The sequence below is a fragment of the Aquila chrysaetos genome, chromosome 3 (assembly GCF_900496995.4).
Source record: "Aquila chrysaetos chrysaetos chromosome 3, bAquChr1.4, whole genome shotgun sequence".
Classification (NCBI taxonomy): Eukaryota; Metazoa; Chordata; class Aves; order Accipitriformes; family Accipitridae; genus Aquila; species Aquila chrysaetos.
In genome coordinates, this window is record NC_044006.1 from 7,588,818 (window position 1) to 7,616,406 (window position 27,589).

Genomic DNA, 27,589 nt, shown 5'->3' on the forward strand with positions numbered 1-27,589 from the left:
TGCCCATTTCTGGCCTGCTGTCATTCCTTGTCATTTGCCAATTAATTTAACTGCAAGCTTCAGAAAGCATCACAGGTTTCCTGTAACAAATACAACTCCTCCCATCCCTATATACACCCTCCAGACACCCCAAGTAAGTCTCAAGGTTACTCCATTATACTGTCCCAACACGAGGTAAACTTACCTTACTCCTTCCGTATTTTTCTTTCAATTCTGACATCAAAACTGTGCAGTGAGCCATAGGTCATTCCCCCAACCTGTCTGGATGTTGGGTCAGTTTTAAAATAAAAGTGAATTTGCATGAAAGAGCAAATAATGCTACCAAGTGAGTCACTGCAAGCTGGACTTCACCAAAATATAGCGCTTTGTTAAAAGCGACAGAATTACAGCCCATTAAATCATAGTAACAAGCACTTCAGCATTGCCTTACAGGATTGCAGCAAATAGTTGAAGTCATTCGGCCAGACTGCTAGATGGACTGATACTCTGTTCAAAGCTGCTGCAGGGAGAAGTGCATGGCAGTCAAAATGTATTTCCCTTTTCAAGCACTCTGGTGCACTGGCTTCAGACCGATAACCTGCAGTGTATCCTGAATTACTGAAGGCACGGGCACAAACGGATCCAAGTCAGAGCAGGGAGCCCACAGGCCTGTGGTCATCAGATGGACTCCATCCTGGGTATAAACTGGGTAGAAACCTAAGAGCTCTGTTGCAATGCTAGAATTTTTAAAGCTACTGACCAGGTGAAACGTGTCACCAGTTCGTCCAATATTTCAAAAACAAAATTCAGTCGGTTTCCTAGTAAAGGTGCAACTGAGGCTGGGGGGAGGGGTTTGCTTGTTTATTGGGTTTATTTCTCTTTTGTTTTGGGCTGGAGGGGATGGGCTAATACTGACTTAAAGAAACACAGATTAAAACACGGATTCCAGAGCCAATATTTCCCTGGTAGACTTTAGCTTTCCACTGGATCTTGCAGTCTTCTTGCATTTGCTTAGGGTAATCTACACATTAGTTCAAATGGACAAACCCAATCTCTATTAATTTCTCATGTCCCAGCTGTGTAGTACTAATTAAAGAAAGAGTTCAGGAGTTCATTCACATTTAGGTAGACTCCATCCTCGGGAAAGTATGACTGCTTCATAAAAAAAGTCTATGAAATCTTAGCAGAATACCGTCTTAATTTGCACTACTTCATTTAACAGAGAATAGGCACTTGTATTTTAACATAAGCACTGTGCCAAGAGTACGCCACTCAGTATTATGCAGTTAATTCAGTACAATCAGCTAACATCCATCCTCACTGGTGTGGAGACATTAGTGAGAGCATTAAGAGGAATTTTCCTTTGTCGACCATAGGGCATTGATAGTTCCCCAGATAAACATTACTCGGTAAGTAAAAGGACAATTTAATCTCCTCCATTAACGTTACTGGGGCGAAATATCACTGATTTCACCGTATTGATATTTTGAATTGAAACAAGTTACATTATTTTCAACAAGGGGGAAAAAAACCCCACTATTCATTCCAATAGCTTGAACTTTCACTGGTATTTCTGACAGCACTTGATGAAGTCAGACAAGAAGATAATAGGAACAGTCCATCATCTTCCATGGTGTACCTAAAACTACACAAACATCAAATTAAGATGTCAGTCTCAGGTGCAGCCCTTACATCTGTTACTTTCTTTCAAGTGTTTCCACAAACACTGCAAAATGTTATTTTATCACTGATCCAACTTCAGAGTAATGCCCATATACACCAGCAGGAGAATTACCTTCACGCTGTGTAACGAATTGATGATGAAAAGGCATCAAAATCATGAAAGACAAAATTTCACCTGTTTATAATTGGGTTTTCTTTTTCTTTCACTGCCTTTACAATCATTCTTGGCATACCCTTTCGTACACAGAGCAGCTAGTGCAGTCACCTCCAGACACCGTACAGACCTTTGTCTCACAAAGGAAGAGTAAATAGTGAAAATACAGAACTGGGACCCACGAGTGACAGAAGATGAGGAAAGGGAGATAAAAGCAGAAGAAAAAGGGTGTTCTGGTCAGGTTTGCATTAGACTTGTTAAAATAAAAACTCCATCTTTAGAACAAGATAGCAAATGGGCAAGAACCACTTGTTTACTAGTTAACTCAGTTTATGAAAAAAGGCAAATTTGCAATATCATTGTTTTGCTTCACAAACTAAGCCCATCTTCCAAAGAACGTGGAAGGTAATTTACCAGAAAACATATGCTGGAAAGCACAAGAAAAGCTGTTCCTGCTCCTAAAAAGGGCCACCATCAAAACAGGAATTTCATGCTCCAAATCATGATCTGCATAATCTCCCATCTTCTACCTCTTGGAGAAAAACTGCAACAGTTCCTAGGCTTGTTTGGGGCGATTTTGGTGGGGTATTTTTGGAACCAAATTAGGCTCTCTTTTGTTTCTTTGCACACAGTCCTAAAGATCAGATTTGCCTATTTTTAAGATATACAAACCTCCAGATTTCCCAGCTCATTTTAGAATCATAGCTTGAGCTATGAGTGATATCCAAAACAAACTCAGATGCTGCCCCAAAATGAAACTCAGAGAGGAAAAGCAGTGTGATGAAAAGTGGGGGGCCATGAGAAACATATCAGATCCTTGCTTCTCCATCCTGTTTTCACAAAGCAAAAATTGAGATACCTTAAGAGAAGAAACAAAATATAGTTCTACCATGTGAGTTGCAAAACCTCCTTTTAACTCATCCTGAATTCAGTGATAAGCACCGTGCTCTTCTAACACATAGATCACACAAGGTGAGCAGCTCCCGAATGACAAGCACTGCCAGCTTTTCTCCAACTCAACTTCTTGGCTTCAAGGATCTTGGCTTCAATTCCAGATGTAACCCCATCAAGATACCTACTGACTTGGACTTAAATCCCATTAACTTTGTGCCAGAGGAAATCCAACGGGGACTTGCTCATGGGCTGATAGACGCAATGCCAGAAGCCAGATGGAGCTGCATTAGGTCTTGAACTACATTTACTGGTACTCCTCCCCTTATCAGCTCAAGGATAAAAGCTCAAACCTTCTAAGCAATGTCCTGAATCCTATCCCTGCTGCCACTGAGACGTTCCAAGCAGTAAGAAATCTTAATATCTGTGAATATGTTCCAACACCTTATTTAACAGTTTTCTAAAAATATGAATATCTAATGGGCTTAATATCTTGCAGATTGAAGTTGGTACGTAAGAAATCTGCTCAGTTTTTCTCTGTCTCAATGCTTTCAGACTTAAAGGAGCTGTATAGGTGAACATAAGAGATTTATTCAAATGTAGATATAGGCAGACAACTTTTCCTTCTCCTTCCCCCCTCCCCCCCCACCTTACATCACTCTTGTTTCCAGTTTTCACAGCGCATACTCTAAAATCCCTATATTAACTTTCTGGCACGCTTATTCAAGCACTAATCTCTTTAACCATATGGTTCTAGTCCTGCAGATTGTCTCTCCCCCATTTTACCTCTCCTCCCACAGGGTTTCACAGAAACAGTGCTATGCAAAACTTGTAAAAGTACATGTCATTTTAAATGTTCAACACCAATCTTCTCAATGAAGTTTCTACAGAAGTCAGTTTAATTAAAATCAAGAACAGAAAACCCTGAAAGCTTAATCTCTTCTCAGCTTTTGACAATCAAAAATTTCCGCTGAAGTTTAAAAAAAAAAAGAAAAAGGCTGAAGTGGACAAGTCCAAAACTTTATACAACAGTTTTTCCAAACTTCTAAGCTTGAATCAGAAGTTTTCCCATCTAGTCTTAAAACAAGCGTATGCAGTAAGCATTAACTTCAGGAACAGTCTATAGGACAAAATTGTCATATTTTCCCACTTAAATCTTGCATATGGCCACTGTCCAACATGTAAGTTCTCACGCAATACTCAAATACACAAGAAATTAACAGCTTCCTAATTTTAGGTGAATATTTCATATTGCCAGTAAAGCACTAATCAAAGTAAGAAGCAGTCAGTCCAGAAACCTAAGAATGATTTTTTGCATTGAGTTTTTAAATTAATGCAGAAATATTTGAGTACTGCTCATGTTACTTCACTTAAGCAAGCATTTCCTAGAAACGAGTAACTAGTTATAAAGTCATGAAGAAGTCAGCTCCCTCCTCTGTCACAAACTGAAGACTACACTATTACAAATTCCTGCTATGGGCTTGGCCAGGAGAGCCCTGGTTCTGCATTGGAGGACACCACTTACACCACATTGCTTCACACTGACGTGATTAAGAGGTTTTGGGCTAGTCAGACCCATCAAGCAAAGAAAATTGACACGCACGGATCTAGTTTCTGTCCTCAACAAGGTTAATACTAAAGAGGGTACAAGTCTACTGTTGTAGTTCCAGCAGTCACATCTTTCAGAAGAGACCCAGTTACTGTTACCTACTAATTTTTACTTCCCCGATTTCACTATGATCAGGACTGTACTGAATTTGGTTAAGTTGGTTCAGATCAGTGTTAAACAGTGTTCAGAACAACGGCACCCACACAAACTTTTTCTACTAGATGTTAATGTGATCCTTACACCGGTGAGATCGATGCCATCAACGCAGCTACTTTCAGAAGTACAACTTCTGCTTTTCCTCCTTCCCTCTGCTCCAAAAAGTCAGGACCTACTTAGCAGCCACATTTCCAGTAACATTCAGCACTTGCATAAGGCCATGCTTGTAATGAGAAATCACTTAATCATGCCCAAGTTGATTTGGAGAGGTGCAAAAAATCAAATTATGCTGCCCCATCAGTGAGGGCAAGGCCACCGAGGAGGAAATGCTGAATCCCCTGACCCACACTGCCCCCAGCACAGCCAGGAAAGTGCCCTGCCAAAAGAACGGTTGGAAGGAAGAGGTCTGGGCTGAGCTTAGTTCATCTTTAGCTCTTCGAATAACCTTGTTGCTAGACATATGGGCATAAGTTTCTCCATCTTTAACAAAGGTGGTGAAAGTCGTAATTTAAAACACTGTTCTACACTTTTGTTCCCAGAAGATCTGGCCCCATCAGATGATAATGACAGAAACCCCCCAGGCAGGACTGCAGGAACACGCCTAAAGATGGACAACCCCGTGCTTGCCATGTCTGAAACCCTGGAGGACAATGGCTGATCTCTGTGTCCTTAGGAAACCCCCGTGAACAAACACAAGTGGTATCAGAATTGCACTTTTGGGCTTCAGCTGCTAAAACCCCACTAACCCTCATGTTGGGTGCTCAGATCTTTTTCTTGGATGCAGCCCAAATTTCCTTGGAGGACCCACTCTAATAGACAGATGAGGCTGATCATTCCTTGCATAACAAGGAGGTGCCTCCAACAGATGGGGTTACAGACAACCCCAAGAGCAGGCTGTACAGAGTGCGGATTTAATTAGAAGTGTTGTTAAACAGATACGACTGCAAGAGCAGTTCTGTGCCTCGCCTCATAAGTGCAAAGTGGAAGATACCTCATGAGACAAGATTCTGCAAAAATCCGTTAGCAGCGTTTTCTTTGCCAGACAGAGGTACAAGAAACAGATTGCTAGGTAAAAAAACTCCACTTTACCCCTCTTTTCCTCTCTGTGAGCTTTATTCTCTGACAAACAGATATAGAAGCCTCTGCAGAGACCTGCGTTTTTAGGAACAGACACTTAGCTGTTAGCACAGCTCCATTAAAGTCAATGGATCCTCCCAAACGAGTATTTGTAATAGCCTGTAATAATTTGATAGTAATACAAACTTGTGGAGCAGACACGCAGACCTCCACATGCAGGAAATACCTTCATAAAATCACGGCAATAATACAATAAATCAGGCTGCCTGTTAATAATGTCCAATTTTGAGAGTTCCGCACATTATTTTTAGTGTTCAGATTGTTTTTCTGGGTTGTAAACATCCAGTGTATCTAGTTAGCAATAGTATATGTTCTAGAAAGATAAATACTTTGTAAGGCTTTTCTAACAAACAACAAATTGCCGGGACTATTTGCTTTAAGTGCTTCTGTCATGCAGAAGCAGTAATCTATGTATATTAATTCAGCAGCATATGCTGTCCTACGCTTTTCCAATTTTAATAACGCTGCCTTTTATAAAGGAAAAAAACTTCACCCTCTTGTAGAATACAGGTCACCTTAATTTTCATATGCAAATTATTTCAGCATTTCCTATTCTGCTTTTATGGATGATCTTTAGTGTTTTCTTGAATCCTTTGTGAAAACATGCATTTAAGCTTGGGAAGACTACTCCTACAACTGTGAGAGCCAAAGTTGTTTTATAACTCCAATTCTTGCATTTTCACTATGAAATTAAGAGACAGACAGCCTGAAGTAACATGTTGCGAATAGCCAGGGAAGAGAAATAGTTTCAATGTTAAAAAGAAGTTTGCAGAAGCAGAAGGCACCACAACCATTACACTTTTTTGCTTTACAATGAAAGAAGTAAGTATGCAAACAACTATGCATTCAATTTTTTAACCATAATTCATTCCTTATTTCAACCTGGATTTATATTGGATTATGGCATAGACCTCTTCTATCAGATGTCTTCCAGAATAAAGACATTTTAAGAGTTTTATTAGCAAGATAGATAAAGATTGCTTCAGCATTGGGAAGTTTGTGATAAGAGGGAAGAGCACGAGAGCACAAACTACTGTAGATGGCTCCACATTTATTTTTAAGCCTTAAAGACTTAAAAGATGCTGTCCATCCTTACTGTTGGACTTTTCCTGGAAGATTGTTCAGTAACACAGCTTCCTCACATTGCGTAAGCAGAGCTTTGATCCACCTTGTACCACAGCAGGTCAAGCATCACAGTAAACAGAATTAAGATCGCACTTTGATATACCTGTTACATTAATGAGTTTCAAAGTGATGCTATCTGAGAAATGGGGAGACAATGGAAATATTTTCCCAGAAGCCAGATGTGTTCATAGGAGACAAAGCTTGGGAGAAACAGTACAGCCATATTTGTATCACCTTAAGGTATGCTCAGAAAGGTATTCTACCCCTCCTGGAAAGCAGCAACATGTAAGCCACCACAGCCAAACCCTCTGTTGGGAAGAAGATACCTAGTTTCCAAGCAAGCCAGAGAGAATGTTTTTGGAAGCCAATGTTTTCCAGTCAATCAAGTATTGCGCAGAGCCAAACCAGACTCTACAAGGCTTGGCATAGCTGTGGATATGTGCAACTCCTTAACAGAGACATCTCTGCTCACCACCAGCACACCCCAGCTGGTTCTCGGAGGCACTTGTGTTTGATCAGCACTATTTTGCTTTTAGCTGCAGACAGCTCAAGGCAGTTGCTGTTCATCGAAGAGATTGTTTCCCTGTGACACTAACGGTACTTCATCACTTAATGCAACAAGACACTCCAAGTGTGTTACTGGCATACCAGAAGCTAGGGGCTGACAGCTAACCCCATGGCATCTTGCTCCAGCAGTCTCCCATACATCAAGAGGCAGGGACAGGCCAGATGCCCGCAAACTCCGCAGGGTCTTCCAAGGGGAACGGCATCGTCTTTAAAACCCTGCGCGCGGGAGGGCAGCCGGCACCCTCCCGGTGCCACGCCATCAGCACTCCCAACACCGCTGCCTGTACCCTGAGGAACAGGCTTCGGGAACATCACCTGCCTTCACCTCGAGCCTCCAGCACTTACTTCTGCCTGCACCTTGATGATGGCAGAAGCGGGTATCCTTAGAGCAGCTTCTGTGCTCCATAATCCTTGCTCAAATTGAAACGTGGCTTCCAGCAAACCTGAGTTTAGGTGCCGTTGCAGGAAGGGTAACCTAAGCCTTAACAACAGGGAGTTCAATAAAAGCGTTACGAGTGCAACCAACACTCAGCGCTGGGAGCCTCCCGCCCCACGAGGAGAGGTAGGCTGGCTGCAACTCGAAGACGACTGTCAAGTGCCCCTTTCCTTTTAAAGCTCTTCAGGCTCACCAGTGTAACATAAGCCCTCTATTTCAAAGATTTGTTCCTGTTTTGATTGTTATTTGAACGCTCAGCTGGGCCAGCCCAACCTAAAATGAAAGCTCAAGCATGTTCACAAGCAGTGCACAGCCACCCATCCTTAAAATGAAAACACAAGAACTAGCCTTTTCATTAAGGAGAGGAAACATCTCCATGATATAGTCCTCCTCAGAAAGGTCATATCTGTATCACAGGACAAGACATTGTTTGAAAATCCTAAGCACAAAAAAAGCCTTTTTTGGTACCTAGGCCATAAAAGGACTCCCCTGTTTCATATGTAGATAGAAAGCACTTAATCAGATGAAAGGTGACTGCAAGCAAAAGCGCTCAGAGCAACAGAGTACCTCCTCTCCCAAAACACAGGTCCAGCGGTCACTAGTGGTCACTGAAGGAAGCAGCGCTCACAGAGCAAAGCTGATTTTTTTTCATTTTAAAGGAACTCTGGAAGGTTGTGCTTTTACACTGTCAGCAGTTTTCTAGCACACAACCTCCTCTGTGTCACTGCTAATGACATAACAGAGGGAAACCATTGGCTGAGGGAATTATTTTTCTCCCTATAAGGACGGAAAGAATCGGGAAGAGTGCACTTTCTCCTGAATATATTTGGCTCTGCAGAAGACACATGTGATACAAATGTTGCTATGGAAACTATTCTATTAAATAATATTAAATTAAATTTGCATATTTAAAGTGCGCAATAACAGTCCAGGTACAAAACTAATTAGCCTAAATTCAATCTTGAAATTACAAAGTAGGCCCTACCAGAATTGTCATTTTTCTTTTAAAAGAGGTTTGGGGTTGAGCAAGCTGCTTCTCTGCACCCCTTTCTTTCCAAATGTAGCATCTGCACCCCAGTTATACAGAAAAGTAATTTCTTGAAATAATTTGTAGATACAAGCTCTGCTCCTAGTTCCCTTGGTGATGGAATTACCATAGCATTACAGAGAAAAACCCAGGAGCTGGATTCAGTCTGAAAAGACAATGCGCTGATTACAGCTGTGCCACCATAATATTGGAATGTATTTTCATAACTCCCACTTCCATCTCACCACACACAAAGTATTGAAATCCTTCTCAATTAAACAGGAGTCCTACACGGGGCTGGAGTAGACTTGCCCTTCGTAACATTTTCACAGTATGGCAAAGTTCATTGAAAGTCAGTTATTTTAATGTCTAAAGTATTTTTTTTTCCCTTCCCACCTCCGGCTCCTGGGTGTCCAACAGCCCTCCCCAACTTAGCTACCAGAAAACAAGCTGTTCGCATAGTTCCTCCCCCTCTGAAGAAGCCAAGCTCACATTAGCCACTGATTAAGACTGAATTCAAGCTCTTGCTAAAGCTCCAGGTGCTCAGCCAGCTTCACTACCAGCTGTCCACATACACACCTGCAGCACGGAGGAAAATGCACAGAGGAGAAAGGACACGTTTTAGCTGGGACTGCGTACTGAGTGCTGACAGTTGCACTGCTGCTGCAAGCAACACAAGCTTGTCCTGCATTTAAAGAACTCGGGTTAATCATAATTACCCATTTCTACTTGGGTGTTGTAAATCAGGGCACTGGGCTTTTAAGCAGCTTATAGAAAATGCAAGTCACAGGAAGAAATCTGCAGCCGTGTTTCAACTGTCTGTTCTTAAGTAGCGGGCCAATACTCTAAACTGAAAACTACAGGGAGAGAGAAGCATTACTGCTGATGAAACAACTTGTTTCCAAACAAATGGAGCAGCAAGATTTGAAGAGGTCATCTCTCCCTCATAGCACAGCCTCTGTCACCAGATCTAAGGCAGTGATAGCCAGATCACGGCGGCTACTACCTTCCCTCCTAATGTCCTCCACAGCACTGGAAAGCTGTCGGGACAGCACGCCCAGAGCCAAGGGCAGCTTAGGGCAACAAACTCAGGGCTCTTCATTTTAACAAATCTACGGCCATGGGAACTCTCTGGGACTTTGCTCGGACTTCTTCACAAAAGCACTTTCCATAACCCCCTTCACACTTTTCAGCCACTGATAATGATACAAACCTTTGGAACTAGAAAGAGCGAGATCAAATAAAGAAACTGTCTTTTCAAAGACAACATTTAACGTTTGTTCCATTTCCATGGACTCAGTGTCGTTCTCCATTTCTCCCTCCGTTTTTGCAGTCAGCTGTCAAATGCACATCTACTGAGAGGGCATTGAGTGTTTCCTCACCACCATCACCCTCAAAGTGTTTTGGAAAGCCTTAATAAAGGAAAGACACGGGCATTAACAGAATTTACACCCGTCTCAGAATTAGATGTGCCTTATTCACATGCCCATTGGGTTTCACTGTTACAGTATGGAAAGACGTGTCAAAGTTTAATCTTACGCTTCGTTTATGCTGGAGCAAACTGAATACTAATATACATTCAGTAAGGAAAGGATAGTTACGATACACTAATTGTGCCAAGTTTACTACAAGTTCTCTCATAGTGACGTTATCTCCCTCTGTCACTGAATCACGCAGTTCTTAAAGAACGAACTATGCCTGTAAGTCCAGGTACAAGAAAAATAGCCTGCTGGAATACTTTAAAATGCTTTCCAGCTTCCAAACGAGTCAGGGAGATGCAAATTACCAAAACTGTAGAGAAGCCATTGAACATGGATACAGCAAGAGTCTGAAACTATAATTGTAATGAGCCAGCAAAAGCTTTCAGATGATCGTGCACACACACCCCCCCCCCCATAAGCCGACCCATCGGTTCTCATTAAACACAAGAAACGAGTTCCTTTCCTGTCATGAGAGGCACATATATCAATTAAAACATTTTATATACACAAGCCTCCCTCCAGTTTGCAACCCCTTAAGCCATGTTGGCTCACTGAGGGAGACAGGAGGTGTGGAGCACGCAAGTCCCAGCACTGGAGCGGCTCTGGTAGCTTGCTCAGGGGAGCAAGTAGCAGCAGCCCATGCACTGTAGGAGCAGACCAGACTTTAAGAGAGCATATGCCAACTGGGAACTGACCCGCCACTGTTGCGTATCTAGTACCTACAACCGAATCTAAGAACACGCCATGGTAGTAAAAGAACAGCCTTTAAATAAGTTTAAAATTACATAAGGAGCTAAAGGCGGCTGTTTGGATTTTCATTCTGTGCAACTCAAATGAACTTAAAAGCCCTAAAGATATCACAAGTTCTTCACCTGTCCCACGCGAGACCTCAAAGCCCTGATTTGCAGCAGCCCCCTCCCAGGAACGCCAGGACTTCAGCAGCTCCGGCCCGCTCTCAGCCCTCACCCCTGCCCAAAGTCCCCCCCCGCACCCCCAGCCCCCCGGTCCCGAGGGCACAGGCACCCCCAGCCCCCCGTCTTCCTCCCGGTCACCCCCTTTCCCCGCTGCTGCCCGGAGCCCTCCGCGCTCCCTTTCGCGGCAGCCGTACAGCTCCGGCCCGAAGTTGGCGGCGGCTGCCGGGCGCTCCGGGGAGCTCAGGGTGAAGGGCAGAGCCGGGAGGTGGAGGCAGCGCAGCCTTCCGGGCAGGCAGCATCCCCATCTCCCACCGGGAGAGAGAAAAAAAAAAAAATATATGTATACATATAGGTATGTATATATATATAATGCATATATATATGCGCATTTAGGTGCCTTTCTTCTTCTCCCCCCCCCCCCCCCCCCATTTTTTTGTTTCGCGTCTCCCCTGCGGAGACACCCACTGAGCTCAGTTTGCAAAAAGAGGAGGACAAAGGAGTGGAAGGGGAAAAAAAAAAGAAAAGGAAAAAAGAAAAAAAAAAAACAATTTAAAAAAAAGCCCAAAGGCAGGTGGCCCTCGGGCGAGCCCGGGCGGGGGCCGGCACTCACCCCCAGCCGCCTGCTCCGGATGCGCACGTAGCCCTGCTTCACGATGTCGTTGAAATTGGAGGCCATCCTTCCCGGGGAAAGTTGGAGGCGGCCGGCGCCGCTCAGCCAGCCCGCATGGCGCGCAGCAGCCTCCGGAGCCGCGCCCCGCTCCGCTCCGCTCCGCACCGCCCCGCGGAGCAGCCCACGGCCCCGCGGCGGGCCGGGCCGGGGGAAGGGCTGGCGGCAGCGCCCGCCCCGCGCCCTCCCTCTTACACCCCCGCAGCCTCCGCGGAGGGCTGGCGGTCCTCGCTCCCCAAAAGTCGGTTTGGAGGAGCAAAACGCTGAGGGTTGTGTGTCGTGTGTGTGTCGTGTCCCGTCCCCCCCCCCCTCCGCCGGTGGCTGTTTCGGGAGTTGGGCTAAGGGCTGTCTAAAGGTTTTCTGCCAGCCCAACGTTGTACCGAGCGCGTAGCGTCTCCTCCGGCTGCAGGTGGGTCAGCCGGGAATAATCAGATCTGCCCCCCCCCCATCCGTGCTGAGGCGGCGTGGCTCAGACCTGTGGTTTTCCCCAGGAAAGTGGGGTTTCCCAGAAAGTCTTTCGGATGCCTGAACGTCTGCCAAGTGGCGCAGCTCCAGAACCTCCTTCCAAAGACGGGTAACCTGAGCCGGTGTCCTGTGGTGCGCTTCACGGCGTGGAAATGTCACACGAGCGTATGCTGCGTTTTCTAGGCGATGTGCGGTGGCGGTAAGGAAAGGCTTTGCCTGGCACTGGGCCCCGGGGTTGCCTTCTGCGTCCCCCGAGTTCTCCTTGTCCGAGAACGTGCAAATATTGCCAAGTACGCCAGGGAGAGAGGGGCTCCAGTGACCCCGCTTGCTCTACAAGGGTTACCTGTTAGTCGTACGCTATAAATACTATGTCCTGGAAAGAGGGACTGTTCATCTCTTCATAACATCTTTTAATAGCATTACAAATATAGGCAGTCTGAGGAGGTCAGCCAGATAGATGACTTTGACTTTGAGAATTATCAGGCCATGGAAATTACAAACGGGGTAGCAAGCAGGGAGGCAGAGCAGAGAATCGCCAAGGAGCGTAAAAAGGAGAGGACCTCGCAGCTGTGCCGAGCGCAGGGCGACGTGGAAGTGATGCCCATTTTTATTTAGTTGTTCAATGACTACAAACCTCACCTGTGATGAAACTGGCCCCTTTCTGGTTTAAATATGTAGCTCCTTCATTTTAGGAGCAGCCAGCAATGAAGGGGGTTGCTCTGCTGTGGTAACAGCATGGTGCTCTCAGTTCTTGCTTGAAGAAGTGATTATGCTTTGCAAGGCTTTACGAAATATTAATTGATGGAGTGGATTACAGAGATAGAGTGTAAGACTCTCTAGCTGAAAGGCTAATTCACTTAGGATGAAGGAGACAAGCCTGCAGTCCTCGCCTCCCAGTCTACTTTATTATTTTACACTTCTCACTCCTTTTCACTGAGCTATTTTACAGAATGCATAAAATAGAACAGCTTCAGCTAGAAACAACAAAAACTTCCACACCCATGCACCAAAATATGCCAGAAATGAGAAGAACATTCTGAGATAAGTCCGTCTGCTGGGATAATATGACCCTAAGTCAACACAGAAATTGCGTATTACAAAGCATAGGCTCCTCACTGCAAAATTGCCAAGTGATGTATTTTTGTTAATTATATTGTACTGACCCAAGAAAACTGTTAATACCAGTTCCATAGCACCATTTGTTAGATTTCACTGCTGGTCGAAAGCTAGAAAAGTTAAGACAACCAGCCTGCTTCATCTTGTATAGAAGTGTGCATTCAGCACAGAAACATATTTCACAATTTCAAGCACCGTAGAAATACTAATGCTGGAAGCGTCAAGTATATTCTAAACCCAGAAAAAAACAGAGCGCGCTTATTTTGGTTTCAAAGACGTTTGTAGCAGGAAACAAATTACAGAGCCACTTTAGATGTCTTTTCAACAAGTTTAGACGTTTCTTCTAATCCCTTGCAGTACCTGTAAACACATACTGCTGATTTCATTAGCCACCAGCATATTCTTGCAGGTAAACACATTCCTAAGAGCTTTGCTAAGTAAAGGTGGATTTAAGCCTGTACTTATTCTTTGATGAATTAGGATATTAGCGTCCACTTACGTTTTTACTTTGAACAACATAAATCCCTTACACATCCTATGGTTCAAAGAGAAAATACATTTTAATTCCCATGTGTGCAATCTGTTCCAAGAATGTGCCAGAAAATCTCATTGTTCAGGTTTTCAACCCAATACTATCACTAGAAAAAACTTGTTTACCAGGTTTTCAATACCGATGCAAATGTGTCCTCTCTTTGTTTTGACAGGAGTCCTTCTTTCATTTCCCTAGGGGTCTATTGACCATTTGGGCTCCCTATAAGGAAATGCTGCACATGTTTATCTATATTCAAAACTGTATAAAACCTTTTTAATAAGCTTTCATTGAAATTCAAATTCTTTTCCTTTTAATGACAATGTTATTGCTATTATTTCTTACGAAGATAAGAGTCAAGGGTCACTTTGAAGTACTAGCCTGCTGTTAATAATTTAAGTGGATTATTGTTATATTCTAATCTCATAATAACTATCATTGTATTGCCCTACAATGAGCTCGTTTGCTTTTAGGGCTCTGGAAACAGATATCACTTTTACGCATTTTAAGTGAAAATGAAGGTATCGGTTTTTTTCAAAATGCCATACTGACATTTTAAAAAGAAGTTACATTCACCTTATTATATTTGCAGCATGTCATCCTCCGTGTCCATGATACTATTTCATCACAGTCTACAGGCAAAATTTGACAAACATCTCTGAGACTTACTAAGTTAAAGAATAAGAAAACTGCGGAGGCCATTTTAAGGCAGCGATATTTTCTGTGGAAGTTATTTCCTTGAACAGATGGAGCTGGTACTAGTCAAGCATTTCCTGACAAAAAAGTTTCTCATTTGATCACCCTGAAATGATTTTCTGGAAATGTATAACATGCATCAATATTTTTTTATGAAAAGCTCCCATAACATTTTGTCTCCGTAAGGTCACGATGCCAACATTTTTCCACTATTGTTTTGATTTTTCAGAGTAGTTTAGAAATGATAACGTCACAATGAAGTGTTCTGACCTTATCAAGTACTTTGAGGTTACTGGAATGCAGTATTTCAAACACAGTATCTCCATGAAAAGCTTTTTGGCATTCCTTAGTCTAATTTTGTTTTGGTGTGAGATAAATTTTTGACATTTCATTCTGATTTTGCAATGGAAATTCTGAATTGGGACTAGCTGCAAGGAAATGCAAGAGATAATGAGCAAAACTAAAAGAGTGTCATTCTTTAAAAAAAGCAGGGGCTTTTCCTATGCTACTGCAAACCTTGAAATCCCTTATTCCCGTTTTTGCAAAGCCAAACTTGTAGCGCTGCCTTGGATCATTAGGCCAGCCATATTTAATTTTGGAAAAAGAAAAAAAGAAGTTTATTCTGAATTTACTTCTTTCACAATCCAGAGATTTGTTTATCTTTGCCTTATAATGGTGGCTTGTTCTACTGCTGGCACTAATGTAACACCATACGCTGGATCCACAGTACAAAACTGCTCAGAAATTCTCTTCCTTCACCTTTTACGTATCATTGTGCTAATCGATTTTGAGTGAATGAATTCTGCAGAAATGAAGATTTCTCAGATACTTTTCTCTGCTGTTAGATCTTCTTCTGCCTCTCTGTTTCTAATATACCAGTAAGGCTGCCTGAGCAATGGCCAGCACTGCCAGGCTTCAGGCAGAGGACTAATGTGTTGCGTCACAGAATTTAGGAAACCTTCATAAAATTTGGGCTAGCCTTTTGCAGTAGCTTACCTGGTGAAGTGAGGGCAGGACCCTTGGTTAAAACATCCTCATTCGCTCCAGGGATTTTTTGAATACATTAGGTATAAAATTGCATTAGTGAAAAGCACACATAACTTATTGGCAGAATTACTATGCAGATGTCAGTCAGTGCCAAAACATGAAAATTCATGAGACTGAACAGTTAACTTAAAAAAAACCCCTACCATAACAGAATGTAGGCATATAGCTACTTGCACAGTAAACAGGAAAGTGCCTGCCAGCATAAGCCACTGATAATCAATATTTAATGAAAATAAATAATCTATTAACCAGGATAACATGTCATTTTGCACAGTAATATTGCAGTATCAGGCACTGAAATTACCTTGCCTCTGCACGATCCATTCAAATAATTTTGCTTCATGTAGACCAAGGTGGTGAGAGGCAGAGAAGACAGTGGAGGGCGGGGGAAGCAGCAAATGAAATGCATCCCTTTACTGGAAACTCTCGTTCTGATTGTAATATTTTGTCCCTAACAAAATTACTGTCAACACACTGAATGTTAAGATAGAAATAAATATATGCTGACTGAATCTGCAAGCAAAGTGAATCCAGGGTAACATTAGCTATTGAAAAACCCAACATTCATTTTGCTTGCTTTGTGTTTCTGTGACAGTTACAAGCATTTAAGCAACTTTTTCATCCTCACTCTCCTGAAGACATACATCAAGGGACCTTCCTGCATCTGCAGAACACGGCTGGAGGGATTAAGCGAGGCTGAGTGGTGGGTCACAAGGTCACCATCCATCCTCCCTTTTCCTAAAGGTAATTTATCAGAGTCTGCAGCGTATCAAAGCGCAGCTCTGGGACCGGCAGCTCGCTCTGATCTTTGGCTATGGCAGAGCTGGAGTGATACAGCCTGTGCAATTGCAGTTTCCCTGACTGCCTGTTTGATATTTCCTGTCTGAGCCAGCACAACAACATTAATCCCAGAGGAGGTCCCAAAATATGCGACCGTAGTCTTTATCAAGCCATGAGTAGGCAATGCAGCAGAGCCAAAGACTCGGACCTCCGCAACAGCTGAATTTGGATTACGCCATGGGCACACGAAAGCCTCATTCACGTTTGTCCGTGTGTTTGGACTTAACTGCGTTGCTTGTGTAGGTGGATTTCACTGCACAACATATGTGGTTGTCATTGGGGCTGGCCCAGCTAAACCCCACAGCACGTTGAATAATTCCTCCAAGAGATCCCTCCAAACAGGACCTACCACCACTGACGGTAAAATCGGTATCTTCTGGGATAAGGCAGCATTTTCCAAGACAGTGAAGACAAGCCTGCTAAATGGTATCTCAAGACTCAAATTGCCAAGATCAAGCTGTGAGATTTAGCAGACACAGGTGTAGAAAACACACCAAAAATGGACGTTTTGCCTATTGTATGCTCACAAAGGAACTTCACTAGGAAAGTATTAATGGTACCCAAGGAAATATTTAAGCCAGGGCCTATATTTAATGGTATCTGAACTTTTTAAGAAGGACATTCTGTAGGAACCTAAACCTTGTATCTGATAACATTGTTTAGGAAGAGGGTTTGGGGTTACTACTAGCACCCAGGCTGCAGTATGCCTATCAGTGCTCTAACAGGATGCTGGTTGCTATTACAGTGTATTTAAATAAATAATTTACTATTATCACGCTGCAAGAAAAGCATCAGCTAAGTTTCAGTTGAAACCCAAATGTTAAGGGTTTCACTTGAAAATTCAAATAGAAGCTTCTTTACATTACATCACAATTTTAAATGTGAGAAGTTGTTTCTAAATTAGACTTCAATGTATATATAGAGAGATTCCAATACTGATTGATTCCAGTGAAATTTATTTTCTGTTGTTTTGCCCTAAATACTCATTACTGAGCCAATGTCAAGCTAATTTGATGTCTGTGTTAACAATATGTCTACAAGGCAAATTCTTATTTTGACTCAGTGCATATTTCAGCATTTATTGCTGCATGTCTACTGAAAATTTACACCTGAAAGTTTTTTGATCTTTTTGTTGCTGTTAAATGAGTTAGAAAAAAAGTATATATTCTAATTATAGTATTTGCAGATGGCATTTGGAAAAGATATCAAAGAGTGTCATTTTACAGTGCAGAGCTTGATATTATGTACTGCCTTATATAATCAGTAGATTTGGGGGCTGGATTTTAACATTTCATTGTGCAGTTGCAAGGTTAAATTTGCATCAGCATTTACCAGAACTGGGCACCTGAATAAAGATGAATGAATATGAAAGCAAACACCATTCCCCATTGCAGCATGACTTGGAGGCAGGAAAAGCTCTCGCAATGTCCCGCACCCCGGAGCTATTGAACGTGGAAGGCGTGAAGGGTGGATTTTGTTCTCCATGTCATTCTCCCAGCATATCAATCCCCCTGCATGGAGGTGGTACAAGAAGAGTTGTGCTTTGTAATGCACTAACGGGCTAAAGCGAGTTATTTCCCTTTAGAAGCAAGACAAATTACTAGGACAGAATGATGACTGAATCACAGTACCTTCACACCAAAGTATCAGAAAAGATAGCTAACCAAAAAGATGTACTTTCTGACTCTCCTTAACTAGAGCTGAGACAAAAGACTGCATCAATCACCCTCCTGCACAAGCAATTGGAAACATTCGGTTCACATGTGAAAACCTGCACGTCACTTTTTTGAAAATGCAGCCCAAATTTACAGATGTTCTTTGCTAACTTTGAAGGTGGCAATTCAAAACACCCATTATAAAACAAAGACTAACTCAAATAAGGCAGACACCAGGACAGCAAGTCATTCGTTTTATGGCACGCAAACAAATCTGGAATTTGTACTTCAGTATTGAACTAAAAATATTATGAACACTTTCAGAGTGGCAAAATGCAAATGACAGGCCCTCTGCTCAAGAAGTGATCAGAGCTATTTACATGACTCCATAACACCACATAGCAAAAGGCTCACTGTACAATATAGATTTTGTAAACTCCTGCTAACTGCCCAGCAACTGCAGGTACCTTAAATCGAGTCACTTGTAGCCTTTCTTTATGAGACACCATTTATTAATTGCATTTGCACTGACGATGAAATTAAAGTCTTACCAAAGATTTAAGGGGACTTGTCTGAGTTCAGCCACAGCGCTTCCTAGTCTCTTGCTAAACTGCACCAGCAAGTCTGGTATACAAATGGGAAAGGATTCTCTAAGGCTAAATGATTTCTCAGATTTCCCAGGGTCTTGGTCAGAAATAGCACGAGAATTCATTCCACATGCTTACACCTCCCAAGGGCTGTAAATATTGCTGCTGTTCAATATTTTGAGGAGCAGGTTCCAGCACAGGCATAGATTGTCTAAAATGGGAAAAGTCTGCCAAAGGGTTAATTTCAATTTTATGTCAGGTCACTCAAAAGCAATGAAAAAAAGCCAGGGTTTTTGACTGTAGAATGTATCAGGAAAAAATATTTGTTTACTATTACCCAAAGTTTAACAAGTTTTCTAACAAAGCTGCCATAAATTCAACATCTGGCTGTATTGGGTGGAATTTACAGACCTTTCTCATGCAGCTACATCCCTGAGGAACAGAGAAGAATGACTTAACGCCCAATTATCCTTGATTTTCATGCAATTTACACAGAAAATATTGTAAATTGCATCTCTCATGTAAATTATTTCAAATGAGTATTCATTAACACAGGTGACTTTGCTTGCCAAGGCTCAGCTGGCTCTGGGGACTCATCAGTTGTCCTAAATGGTGGATATACACACTGATTAGCAGGAGCAGAGAGTGGGAGAAAAGCACGAGCATAAATATACAAAGAGCACTCATTCATAAACAAAAACAACAAAGACAACTTGAGAAACATGCACTGCCCAACATTAACAAACCTTGTCAGCAGTGCCTTTGTTTCCTTACTGATATTTAAATGTTAGATTAATTCAAATTTAACTTTGTCATTATTTGTGGCCAGACACATCTATCTCACTTTATGTTAACATTCTTTCAATAAGTAGCTTATGACACATTAAAAATGTTAAATGAATATTAATAATATGTGAATTTGGGTGGTAAAAAGCACTAAGCTAAAAGGTTATAGGTTATTATAAAATGTAGTGCTGAAGAATTACTAACATGCTGCACAACCTGTGTGCTCTATAACCCGTAACAAACCATTTGGTGAAACTTCCACCATTGTATTAAAACTTTATAATATCTTTATATATGGGACTCTCACGGGTTACCGAAGCTAACTCAGACCGCTCTCTGAAGCACTAACGTGCGGTTTCACAGCCCTTCCAGCTCCCGCCTGCCAGCAGAAACCTTTGGTGGCGAGATGGCGAGGAAGAGCAGGCCAGACTGCATCCAGCCCGGTTCTTGGCAAAGTAAGTATCTGAAAGCTGAAGATGAGTATGTCCTCTGGGCACTTCGCACTGGTTTTTTAGTTTTGATCATTCTTTGACACGTGTATAAATCCAAACCACAATTAATTCTCCTTTAAATAGATTATACTGATTTTTTCCTGTGGAAGATTAACTAATGTGAATTGCTATACAGCACGGGTAGTTCGGGTGCGTGCAGTTCTCTGCTACTTTGTGCCTCAGCCAATGACCAGCCAATCTGATAATTATCTACTCAGCTTTGCATTGATCTTTTTTCCATACATTTTAGTAAACAACAGGAAGTCGGAGAGAAGGATTCCACGTGCAATTTATGAACAAACTAAACTTGCCATCTGTCTTAAAGTATTGAAATTCAAATTGTGGTCATTCGGGGTGAGTCCTTATGAATTTATACACTCACGCTCAAAGAGCCTTCTCTTTCAAAACAAACTATGGCCAAAAGAATGGGGGGAAAGTAATTTTTAAATTGTAACTAATCTCGCTGTAACAATATTACCTGTCCCTTTTGATTGCCAGAGCTTGAAGCGGGACTGAAAACCTGGCAGTATACTCTGCTCTTGGCACTATTGCAGAACTTCTGGGCATCGCTTTCATGCTTCAGAAATCACTTGTGTGCATTGGGCTTTTCAGAAGAGCTTAAGGAAGCCCAACTCTTAATGAATTTTCAGTGGGGTTTGGATGCCTACCTCTGCCAGGTTCCTCTGAGAGCCTGTTCATTACATTTTGAAGGAGGCTTTTGCAATGTACTTTGCAAGGAGGAGCTTTCAGAATTTTCCCATTCCGCTATGGACTCGGGAGGTTTTAGGCAGGGCCATAAGGTGCAATCAAGACTGCAAGGAGCAAACCTGCTCGAGAGATGTGTACGTCTGTGGGGCTCCTGGCAGAAGTGAAAGCACATGTCTGACCAGGAAGCTTAACTGTCCTTAAATCAGGTGCCACATTCCCCTCACCCTTTCCCTTCCTCCCCCTGGGGAGTCTGGCCTTCACTCAGGTTAGGTGAGGGGGGGGAAAGGATTCGCTTCCCTCCTGTGAACATCTTCTTGGTAGTTTTTGACCATAAGCACTAAAATGCTACGCCTTGAGTCATCAAGAGCCTTAACTGTGAACCTAATTTAAAGCAGTTCCATAGTGACGTTATAAATTAATGGTCTTACTCATGTAATAACGTTTGCTATGTGCTCAGGCGACGGCTGTTCCAGGGCCTCATTCCTTGAATGATGGATGAGTGATTCTGAGGCCTCTGTTTCACTCTCTATCAATAACACTAGTTTTGAGGTTTTTTCTGGAGAAACTGGTGTCTGTTCATTGTAACTTTATTATGAGCTTTTGGTTGGAGTCTCAGTAAATCTAAACTGGCAGAATTTCATTCCCTTCAGCTGAACGATGCCAGTTTGCACTAGCGGACATGTCGGTCTTTGTCTTGGGAGCTTTCCTCGCAGTCTCCAATCCCAACACATGCTGCAAACTCAAGATTTCAAGTAATTGTCCACAATTAATCTTTTACTGCAGGAGTTCACATAAGATCTAAAATTTTAATACAGAAGGTGGGGCCACCAATAATGACATGCAGGCTGTCAGGGCAATTCATATGGCCATCAGCGTTATTTTCTGCCAGCTTCCTTGTAGAGCAATCCCTTAGATCTGGATAGGTGTCACCAACAAATGCGTTTTTCCGGCAGCTTGTTCCCTCTTTTCTGAACGTCCTGCAACTACACATAGGGCCAATAGTGCATTTGTCACTTGATGAAAATACGGGCAATTTATCTCATGTAACACGTGGGTGTGTTTGTGGCTGGTGCGAGCTCCTGGGGGCAGTTTGTATCCCCCAGCGCACGGCCTGGCACAGCTGTGCTGGTGTGAACAGATCCAACAACTACTTGGTTAATTGAAAAGCCTGCCTGGTAAGATTGATAGATTGGTAAGACTGATGAGCTTTATTGAAAGAAAACTCTAATTCCCAGCTGTGGTTCAGTTCAGGATAGCAAAAGTAATGCTTATATTTAGTCATGGAAATAAATAATGCATGAGTGTTACCATGGCATTTTAGCAGCATTTGGGTCTGAAACAGGCGTTGCTGTCATCCCTTCTCAGTCTCTTCAAGCCTTATACTTTGTGACAGTTCATTTCCTTAGCATTAAACTTTAACCAAATGTTATTTCCTTTTATGAAAATCAGTGGTTTCCATTAGCCTTGCTTGGGGTAGATTTGCTAAAAAGCATTTATGTGTAATATTTAGTGTCATCCAAAAGCTACTCGACACATTTTCTTCTTTGTTTCAAACTGGAGAAGGAATGTTTGCCAATAAACAAAATGTATAATTGCGAATCTAATTGCACATATTGTCTTTATAAATGTGCTTGCCAACTGGTTATTTTCATGAGCAAAACACATACCTATGATTACTGGTTCTAAAGGTCCAGTTGTGAGATTTCTAGCTTTTAAAGTGTAAGCAGTTGGTGATTTTCTTGAACAGAATTCTTTAGTGGCTTTTCCCCATGAGCTTTTTGTCTGTATGTATTCATCTTAAGTTAAGGAACTTGACTGCATTGTTAACAGTTCCTTGAAGACACCGATAGAATAAAATATATATATAGTGGAATGTGTAAATACATTTTAGATATGTTCAGGTGTTGTTGCCACCTCTCAAGACTGGGTTGCAAATGTGAAAATTTGAAGGTTTTTAAAGCCCTAGCCCCTTGTTTAATATCACTACTAATTTTTTTTTTATTCTGTAAATTACATTTCTAGGCATTTTAATTTCAGAGTAATAACATGACCCTGAATAACAGCTTGGTTTGACCCATCTTTTAGTTACCATAGTCAGAATATGTATGGCTAGAGTCTTGATTTAGGTTTTCACATAGTTCTGCACATTTCTTAATGGATATCTCAGCCCAGATGACCTCAATAATTCTAGAAAACATTTTGCAACTGATTCACTGTAATCTCTGGACATTTTTCACTTGTACCTTCATTTCTAGAAGAAAGGCAGAAAATTTATTATATATATTTATGTTGATTTCACTTACTGACTCTTTTTAAGGACTTTCAGTTAATGACACCAGCTAAGCAGAATGAAAAACTGATCTAGTGTGTACTTAGTAACATTGAACTTCAGCAGAAGCACCATGAGCAACAATAAAATACTCTCATATATAAAACACTGTGGACCTTTCGGTCTAAAATTCCTAAACTAATCCAAAAGGAAGATTATCCTTTCATTCAACAAGTTGCAGTGGAGAAGATAAGCAATCATGCAAGAAGATTAGAAAGACTCCAAAATATCCTTGTAAAATAAACTATTAAGACTTTGATGTTACCTTATCTGCCAGTGAAAGATTTCCCAAATGTTACAAAACATAAACAATTGTACTTCAGAATTTAAAGGCACAGCACTAAACTCTGTGTGCACTTTTTTAGCCTTTAATAACTGAGCCAGTGTAAAATGCAGTCCAATCTTTAAGGAAGCACAAACCATACAGTTGCATGCAAACTGCATCTATGTAAAAGAAAAAAAAAACCCACACCAAAAAAACAAAAACCAAAACCAAAGCAAAAACCAATATTAAACAAAATATAATTTGTCTCTGAGAAAGCTTATCAGAAATAAACTACTTGGAAAGAGCCAGGAGCACACAGAGCCATTCCTGAGGCTGATGTGAGTCAAACGTCCAGCTCCTCTCCCAGAGTGCCGGCACTGGGAGGTACCCCCTACCCAGACTTGCCTCACTTCACAGCCCAGACACCAGCACGAACCATCAATGCAACAAGCTTAATAACTGGACAATGACCAGAAATGAGACATGGTCCAGGACAGAAAGGAGGAAATGGTACTTTGAGAGCATGTGTCCTTCATTGGGACTAGCAGGGTCCAGACATCCAGCCCCTTCTCTGCCAACAGTCTCAGGTACAGATAACAGAAATCCATAAAGCCAAGAAAACCTGCTGCCTTTCATTCCCCAAAGTTAGCTACATATCAACAGCCATACTAATATAAAAAGCTCTTTGACCAACAAAACCATTTTCCAAGAATGTCATACTATAACTTGTGTGTGCGTGCACATACGGAAACTAAATAGTTCCTTGTAACTTAGCATAAAGAATGAATTGAGTTGGGAAATATTTTTACTGATAAATATAGCGGCAGGGGGGAGGGTGGAAACGAAGTAATAGTTCAAGAATGTCATTTAATACATGCAAAAAATATAAATTAAATCAACGTATGTGAATTTTGCAGTATTTCTAAGGAAATTTGGCCAAAAAGGTTGCTCAAAACTAATGAACTACAACCCAAAATCCAGTATGATGAAGCTAGAAGTCAGCTCCTGAAACTATGAATAAGATCAAAAGAGGATTTGGGGTTCATTAAAAAGACCTGCTTAATTGAAACTGAATAACTGCAAATGACCATGTCAGCAGTGCATTTCATTTAGAGAAGATTTCGTATGGTTAATGGTAATTACTCAATATGCGACAAATTAACTCAAAGCAAGTGAGAATGTATATCACAGGCAGATAAGAGCAAATATTACACTACTGCTTACAAATCCTAAGTCTTTCAATGACAAGAATTTTAGAATCAGTCAGAAATTACTTTTTTTTTTTTTTAATTAGGCAAAAGCATTATTTTGGAAGGTATAGCCACTGCAGTTTCAATGGAACTATCCAGTTTGATGTCCCCCGGCATTGTGGATCTGATCAATCCTCATGGCCTTTGGTAAAATTAAGAATTTAAAAAAAAAAAAAAAACTATTAAAAAATCATATTATGCTTCACATTCGTTCCCTGTTACTCTCATTGTCACGCCAGCAATTGATGTTTGCTCTTTTGATCATAAATAGGAAGGAAAAAAAAACCCAAAATCTGCTGTGTGAAAGTAAAAACTTTCCCATCTCTTTTTCATTGACAACCCATAAACAACATCACGTATTGCACATCTCCTTCTTTCTCTGTTGCTGAATGGAAAAATATTCTTAGATGCTCACTGAAGCTTAACCCAATGAAGCAATTAAAAGAAAAACTTAATGAAGCGGTGCGCTAATGAGACTGACTCAGTCTGTGGCAGCAGCAATTCGGCAGCTACCACATAAGGACACATTGCTTTATTGGTTTCCCATCGACATCCTGTAGCAGCAAGCAGAAGTGCCCTCCCCCAGCTTTGCGTTTCACTCCACATCCACCACTGCCACCCAGTTTGTGGTGGGGAGCATGGTCTGTACAGGGACACATGACTGGTCTCCCCATGGCGTTTGCCCAGGCTTCCCCCACCTGCTCTGCCCAGTGGAGGGACTTGCTGGTTTTGGATGCAAACCATTCTTCTTACTGTTCTTCCAGAAAAACCTCTATTGCCTCCGTAGGCAATAACTGAGCTGCTCAGGAGGTTAAGGCTGGTAGTGACATGTTCACGCTCCCACAGCTACTCTGCCAGCCCCTCCTAAGTGTGGATGGGGTTAGGAAGAGCTGTGAGAAGACCCATCACCATCTCCAGTGTTCCAGAGACAACTTACTAGGATTTGCAGGAGCTGAACTGTCTGTGGCTCCACTTTATTTCTTGGTAGATAAAGCCCACTGTCTTTCCTTTAAATATAGTCACCGTAATAGCATTACTTGTTTTATTATTAAGCTGTGGAATCTTGGTTTTTGACCTCACTTCACCATATTAAAACCGGTACAAATTCCAGCAAAAACGGTGTTGCCCTTTTGCGGTCTGAAAAAGCCTCTTCTGGCTGCAGCGCAGCACCTCATTTGAAAGCAAAAGCCAGAAAGAGAGGCAACATATGGGATCTGCCACAACAAAGCCACAGTGCAAACAAGCTTCTTGGTGCTTCAGAGTTTGCACAGGGGAAAAAGAATGTGCACTTCCTTCCTCCGGCACACTGTGAGGTCCCGGTGTTAATATCTCATGAGGGAGACGTGCCTATTTTATGCTTCAGAGCATGTTTGATTACAAGAAACATCTTGCATGAATCATTGCCAGATAAAGAGTACAAGACAGTTAAAAGCACCGTTTGTGCTGAGAAATGCATGTCTGTATACATGTGTACATATATATCTGCACAGTAATTATCATATCCTTTGCACCATTCTGTGAAGTCCCATAATACCTCTGCCACGCAGGTAAATTGCTGGGGGTTTTGGGTTGTGGGGCTTTTGGGTTTGTTTGAGGTTTTTTTCCAATTTACAGGTACTGAAATGCAGGCAAAATGTTAAGTCACTTTTTTAGTATGACTTCACTATGTCGGCATTAGCGCAGTTCTGCAAATGATGTTGGCTAGCAGATAAGGAGCATTAGGAACGTGACACCAAGCCCAGACAACAGCTGGTGGAGGCTCTCACCTCTTCCTAACAGCTAGCAGAAGGAAGTAGAGCAGCTTTGCAATAGGAAAATGATCCAACACACACTGAGAGTTTAATGGGATTTGCATCAAACCTGTAATTCATTGAATAAAAGAAAACAATAAGACAAAGAGCTTCATTTGTCTCCTTGCTGATAAGGCTGGAAGTCAGTAAAAGCCCCATTCCCCATGGGGCAATTAACAAGATGCCGGTGATCAACAACCTTGGTATTCAAGGGCGAGTTATAAATGAGAGATCTGGAGGAAAATATGTTAGCAATCACAAAGATGGCCATAATTTATTTAGCTAAATGTTTATTTGCATTTCCCCTATGGGGAAGTAAAAGCTGAAGGTGTCAGACTATTTCTCCTATGTAAATATAAGTAAACACACATATGCATCAAGTGGATAAATATGGCCTCTCAGATTCCTCTCTTGCAATCATTCTTTTAAATGAGGCCATTACTAAAAAAAAATGTTTCTTCAGGTTTGCTGCAGATTTTCACCTGTGACTGCAAAGACATTTCTATCACCACATTCTGTATGGGAGCTTGTTTATGTCTGCTCAGAAGTCAAAGGTGATACGAAACCTGGAAAATGCCTCAGTGTAGCATCTGCCCTTCTGTACCATTTTTATTCAACATTTTGGACTGAAAACATGGACGTCACTGAGGATGGATGATATGCAATAGGATGATTTAACCCCGAAAGCTGAATTTTCTATAGAGTTTTAAAAATGGTGCAATTAGGACAGACTGTCACAAAATGATTAATACCACAAGGTATCTATTATTTCTTTTAGTCATACCAGAGTAGCCCATTAATTTGAAATCCACACGGTCACAAGTGTCACTTGCTCCCACATTTATCCATGGGGACCAAGAAGCCGTCTTTATAGGGAAATCAATACTGAGTATTGTTGTGATACCTTCAGACTAATCAAAAGCGTGGGTGACGTGAAGGGGGAGGAGGATTTCATTAAAGTTAACAAATTATTGGTGTGGCATGATAGTACGATGTTAAATGGATGTCACAGTGCAGACAGCTCATGTTTTAAAAAATGCTCATTACATTTTGCCTTGGAGTAATGATTTATGTGATTAGGATGTTTTCTTCATCTAACCTCTCTCCCTGTGTTCAGGTTTTCTACTGCCAACCATCTTCATTAGACTGGAGCACCCTCAATGCAAAATTTCTAGCAATAGTCAAATCTCTAGGAAGACAATTTTGGGC

At 41.7% G+C, this 27,589-nt stretch overlaps 1 protein-coding gene across 9 annotated transcripts in view; it reads right to left on the reverse strand.

Moving 5' to 3' along the window:
• DOK5 (docking protein 5) overlaps positions 1–27,589 on the reverse strand; it is an 82,018-nt gene that overhangs the window by 32,975 nt on the left and 21,454 nt on the right. The window contains exon 1 of one of the 9 annotated variants that reach the window (XM_030010161.1): positions 11,770–12,084. The exons of 1 other annotated variant lie outside the window; for it this stretch is intronic. In XM_030010161.1, coding sequence (XP_029866021.1) covers positions 11,770–11,835 — 66 coding nt within the window. In that variant the 5' untranslated portion in view covers positions 11,836–12,084. Of the gene's footprint in view, positions 1–11,769; positions 12,085–27,589 lie in introns of those variants that run through there. 7 more of the 9 variants (XM_030010163.1, XM_030010162.1, XM_030010164.1 and 4 more) reach the window with 7 other exon arrangements.